The sequence below is a fragment of the Geospiza fortis genome, unplaced genomic scaffold, assembly GCF_000277835.1.
Source record: "Geospiza fortis unplaced genomic scaffold, GeoFor_1.0 scaffold428, whole genome shotgun sequence".
Classification (NCBI taxonomy): Eukaryota; Metazoa; Chordata; class Aves; order Passeriformes; family Thraupidae; genus Geospiza; species Geospiza fortis.
In genome coordinates, this window is record NW_005054409.1 from 2,445,096 (window position 1) to 2,451,237 (window position 6,142).

At 39.6% G+C, this 6,142-nt stretch overlaps 1 protein-coding gene across 2 annotated transcripts in view; it reads left to right on the forward strand.

Moving 5' to 3' along the window:
* The window catches only part of SEMA3D (semaphorin 3D), a 137,593-nt gene that overhangs the window by 59,986 nt on the left and 71,465 nt on the right, over positions 1-6,142 (forward strand). For both annotated transcript variants that reach the window (XM_031061313.1, XM_005426293.3), the window contains exon 3: positions 441-601. In XM_031061313.1, the coding sequence (XP_030917173.1) occupies positions 441-601 (161 nt within the window). The remainder of the gene's footprint in view (positions 1-440; positions 602-6,142) is intronic.

Sequence of the window (6,142 nt, forward strand, 5' to 3'; positions counted from 1 at the left end):
TTGCTGCTTTATATTTGGAGCACCAAATATGGTGAGGTATTGAACCTTGAGCATGTGTATCCATGAGTATGGTAATATAAACATAATCAGTTTTCTTAGACTGCAGGAAAGATAAAGCACACATTTTGCAAAGATCTGTCTTTTGTGGTTTCTAATTTATGTTTAATTTCTGATTCTTCTATGCCATACACATAATTTATTAAGAAAATTTTACATAGAAAAATATTTTGTGAAAGTAACTATTACCCAATTTGGAAGTAAAAAGCCCTCCAGAGAACCCCAAAGTTAACAGGAACTGTATAATGACTTTGGAAAGACATGCTCCAAGACTGCACTTATCTCACTGGTATACTCCATGCTGGTTGCATGTATTTACAAAAGACACTGGTGAGTCATATATAAACATTTTGATTATAAAGATTTTTTTCATTTTCCCACAGACTTGCTGCTTTCAAACAGCTGCATCCCATTCCTGGGCTCAACAGAGGGGCTTGATTTTCGAACCCTGCTGCTAGATGAGGAGAGGGGCCGGCTGCTCGTCGGGACAAAGGACCACATCTTCCTGCTCAACTTGATTGATGTAAACAAAAATGTAAAAAAGGTCAGTGTGCTTCCTATGGAGTTTAGGTTAAATTAAATTTTGTTAAATTCCTAAGTTAAATTTTGTTAAATTCCTTTTTTCTTGGTTTTGGTTTGTGTTTTTACTTATTTATTTCTTCACTGGGTAACTGCAGATTCGTTGTGCAATGCAGTTTACCAAGATTTCATAATCTCACCTCCCACAGTTATACATATTATATTTAATCAATTGAATTTCTCATGCTATATGATCTCCTGTGTGACTGATGACCTGCAAGAGATTAGCTATGTGGAAGAGCTCTGTAGTGCATGAAAATAGCATCAAAATATCAGCAAACAGGAAAAATGTAGCTCAGAGTGTTCACTTCTCAACTCCTCTGGTCATGGTTACCTTCTTAAAAGCATTTGGAAGGAAATAACTGAAGACAGCTCTTTCATTGCTTCCTGGCATCACTGGGATTGCTTTACTGTAATACTGAGCAGAGCAGAAGCAAGTTGGATGGTTTAAATTATAGTAAGATGTAAGTGGCAATTTTAGCATTTTTGTTAATATCTGGAATTACTAGTGATAGGAAAAGCTTCCACTGGGATCTGCTGTAGTCCCTTGCCTGTGCCCAGTGACAATGTGTTAAATTGAGATAATAAGATGACAATTTAGCCTTCAGTATTTCTATCAGACATGGTGAACTGGAGCTTTTGTAAGCACAGTTGACTGCTATGAGTGAAAACCAGATGCTTGCATAGGAACACACGAAAACTGGTTTCCTGCTTCTTCCAGATATGAAGAAATTTTGAATTCTCAGCTGTGTTTGGTATTTTCTTTAGGCACCAGAGGGGGGTTTTAAATTACTGCTTTCTGCTGCCAGCAATGAAGAGGTAACTGACCCTGAATTAATGTGATTGCAGGCAGGGACTGAACAGGTGGAACAAGATACTATTTTGCTCACATGTTTGAGAGTAACACTTGCTGTCATTGTATAGAGGAGATACAGTACCAGGCAGAATATCTTGTTCCCTATCTTGACTTCAGCAATGCTGCACATGCCAGCATTGTAAAACTCAGATTCTGAGTATTTCAGAAAATTTCTTCTTGGGATGCTTTATCAAGCGCTTAGCTTGCTTCTGTCATCTCAGTAACTGACTCAAAATCCACCCCCCCCACCCCCAGCTATTGCATTAATAACAGCACTGCTAATTATAATTGCAAATTTTCAGACTACAAATTGATTTTTGGTGTAGGCTTTCTGTAGAAAACAAGTTTTGTTTGTGTGAAAAGCAGGCTTTTGTTTCTGTGGGATGCTGCTTGCCTCCTGAGAGATGCTGAGTGCTGTCACTTCCCATTGTGTTCAGTGGGGCTTTATGAGCCCAGACCTTGCTGGAAGTGGCAGCACCCTGCCTGAGCTGCCCCTCAGTCCAAGCTGGTGACATTTTGCCTTTGGCCAAGCCCCCACTGATCATTATGGACCTTGTGCCTTCCAAAGAGAGCAGAACACAGAGCCAGGAGAACTAACCTGCAGTCAGACAGTGGTATAGATGTTACAGAGAAGAGACTTTGTATTTGGAAGGAAAATTTGCATTTCCTAAGATGAATAGAGAATGTATGCTTACGTATCTGTGGTAACCTGAAAAGGAATAAAATTCCTAACCACTTGCATATCTAGACTAAATATGTGTGCAGGTTCAAATACTTTTAGTAGTAAACTAATAACAGTTTAACTATTCAGATAATATTTAACTTCTTAGAAAAGAAACACATGAGGCAAAATACATCTGAGTGGGAAGAACTGACTTGAGAAGCCTTGCAGAGCATCCTGGTGTGATGATTTCCAAGGCCTCCATGGGCATTCAGCAACTTTATAAATGTATCTTATTGTGTAAATGCCCAGGAAACACAAGGCAATATCACACAAGTGTTTCTCTTTAATTCCACTGCTCTTGGCTGGTTGAATCTTGTCAGTGGAGGGAAGGGAGGAGATGAAGGAAGTAGCGTGAGGAGCTGTGCATAAATCTCAGTGCTGAGGAGGATGCTGGAGGATTCTCTACAGTAGCAGGGAAGTGTCAGAAAGTAGCATTTGCCGGTGCTGTGTTTAGACTGACCGTAGTTTGGGTTGGCTCCAGGCCAGGCGGCTCGATTCCAGGCTTTCCCAGCATGAGGAAACCACACATGTTGGGACTACAAGGGTCTGAAGTGTGTCCTTTGTACTCCTCTGGAGTATGAGTCGTCTGGAAAAAATAATCTGCTTATACACAGCCACTAAAATGAGTAGAAATTGATTAGAATAATAAGTTTCTGCCTGTAAATGATGTGTTTATTAATGACTTTGAGGAAGGAGTGTTAAAAGCAAGCTGAGGGGGCAAGAGAGGTATAACAACTTTGAGACTAGAATGCAAGATTGTTCATAGTTTAGGGTTTCGTTTCTTTAAAACAAAGCTGAACATTAACTTTAGAATGCTCTGTGCTGGGTAGATTAATCTTATTTTAATAAAGCTCTCAGTTTCAGATATTTGTTTTGTTAGGAGCTACTGATACCTTCAAAAGCCAAGTCAGAATCCCCAACAATTTATTCTCATATGTGGATATAATGACTTGGCAAGATTATATTTTAGAGTCTGAAGCTCTGTATTAAAACATTTCTGGAATAGTATTCAAAGAAACATCCAAAGCCTTGTATCCTGCTCCCTTCTATAATGTATACATATATATAATTTAATAACTTCCTTTTTAAAACCTATTTATTTACCTAAATTAGTTAATTTGACTTACATATATTAAGTTATGGCTTTATTTCCTGGTGTATTTTTCCTTATGAAATAAATCAATAGTTCTGCTGGAGTCCCACATTCTTAAATCATTGTAGATGTTATTTGATTTATTGTGTAATAGGTTGAAAACTTCCTTAGCTGGCAGCTTAAAAAAAAGTCTGTCCGGTTTCCAGTGCTTGCAAACCTCATTATAAAACAACAGTAAGTACCACAGTGTAATAAGCAAGTCTTCCAGAATGACAGGCAAATGCAGAAAGCTAAAGGGATTATAGTCAATAAATATGTAAAGTTTAGCAACAGATAATCATCTTTCTGTAGCAGGGATATATTTTCTCTGAAGTTTTTGTGTACAGAAGCCTTTAATCTTCTGTTGCTGCAGTGGCATTATCACGTGCCACAGTCTTTTTTTGAAAGATCCTCACATGCCTGACAAATTCTGCAAGCTGTTTGCAAACTGGAAGACTTGTGATTTCTTCCTAGGAGTAAAATAAAGATGATCAGTGAAAGAAAGCAGTTCTGCTGAAGGCCTCTGTGCCATTACCACCAGAAGTGCTGTGTAAAACAAAAGGATGTTTAACAGCATGAGAGGCTGGAAAGCTGGAGAGGAGATTCTGTAGGAACACCAGGCACTGGGATTCTGCTGAAAACATTATTTAGTACATTGAATTTTCTCGTGAGTTTGCTTAAAGCCTTTTCTATTTTACTCCTTAGGCTAAATAAATAGGAAATACAGAATGTTGTCAGCTGGGTAAACAGTGGGTAAATAGCTGCAGAGCAGTGGTGCCCCTTTCTGTGGCTGTGCTAACAGTGCACGCGGGGTTACATGTCAGCGCGATTATCACGGTGTGATCCGCAGCGCGACCCGCCCAGCTCCGCGGGAATAGGAATGCTATCAAGGCCTGACAAGCTTTTGAAAAGCTGCCAACCTGCAGGAGCTGTCAGTGCTAGAAGACACAGCCCCATGTGGGCCAAATAGATAAACATGTCAGATCCCCAATAGCAGCTTTGGAGCAAGCTGTTTTCATCTGTCCCAGTGTGCACTGGCTCTGGGTCACAAATTATCATCGCTTGGAGCATCCTTGGTTTGTAGTTGCTACTGTTTTTCTGGCATGTGCATCTGTCTTGTGACATCCTTGAATGCCCTCTTGTATTGACTATTTTCTGTATTTCACAAGAAAAAATATACATATCCAAAAATATATATTTATCTGCTGGGTAAATGCTGATGAAATAGCTGCACATAATTTTTTTCTGTAACTCCAGTGCTTGCCAACAGTTCAAGTGGGCTTGTATTTCAGCACTATTTGCAGTGTGACCCACCCATCTCTGCAGGAAGGGGAACATGTATGCAAATACATATGCATATTTATGTAAAACAGCACCCTTGAGATACAGGAGCAGAATTTTACATTCATTGCTCTGAGAAACTTTCTGTCAGTCTATATAAGCATGGTTTCAATTAGAAATGAACCCAGTGGGAATTTAGCCAGTACTGAAAGGAGGCTTTGGTTCTTGCCATCAGGCCTGAGCCTCAGGAATACATACAGGGTCTGAGGTGTTTATTGCAGCCTTGAAACACAGTAATACCAAGTTGGTCCTTCTTAAAAAATATGTGCAGCTTATTCTGTAGCTCAAAGGAAGTTAGCTTCCTGCCTGTCAGCAAAACTGCAGACAGAGAGTGAAGCTTTCTTGACCTGTTGGAAGAAAAAGTTTGCCAGGAAATATTATTGAAGGCCAGAGAGTCATGTGGAAGCTACTGGAGGTATCTAAACTTGGGAGAGTAGGGCATCAGGATAATCTAGGATAAACCCAGTGGAACTTCAGGTTAGGGACTTCCAGAGGCAGAGGTGATACCTTTGTGCTTGCGAGCCCTTGGCGGAGTGGTGGACTCCCCAGGAACCACAAACAAACCGCAGCAAGGGGGGTCTTACCTCGGAGCTATTTTTTCTACAAAGTTGTTTGACAGACTTAAATTTAGGCACCTGTGTAGACAAAGTGAAAGCTTTTGAAAAGTGTTTACAGACACAAAAGCACAGATGGAGCAAAACGTGAAGCAGTATGAATCCAGAATGACAGCAGTCCTAGGTGGAAGAGAGTGTCTCTGTTATTTCCTTTTGCATTGTTGCCATAAATTTTGTTTCCATAAACATCCGCTGTCATTTTTGTGTTTTACCCATGTGTTTAGCTATAAAGAATGGCCAGTATCCTGCTCTCTGAAAACATTTGGTTATATTGGTCATTGGCTTTTTGAAAGGTAGGATTTGTTTTTAGTCTGAAGTGATAAACATGTCAGGAACAATGCCATTTACCCTAAAAATCCTGGTGTATGGTTTCCTTTTAGGAGAAATAGACAGTAGTCAGAAGTCTGCTGTGGTTACACTGTGGAATATTAAGTGTAGAAGCACTGAAGCCTTTTAAGATTTCATCCAGTGTAAATGAAATTAGCATCTGGTCTATTTTCTTTAAGCTTTCACATGTGCTCATAACATACACTGAAAATGCACTTCTCAGAAAACCCTTGAGGATGTAAGTATTGGCTGCTACTTAAGTTGTGTTGGAGATCACATTTTAAGAGGAGAACTGGGGCATGTGGAGATGTTGCTTTGTTGCAGATAGATGCAATATTAAAGCCCATTTGGTTCTAATATGAAGTTTCACTCTAACAGCCACTTGCCAAATTAAAGTTACCAAAATCTTGTGAATGTGTCTTCCAAATACACAGCTTATATTTTCCTCTGACTTTCAGTGCATTTTACTCAGTTTGACAGCACCATGAAAATGAAGAATGCTGTGCAGTGAC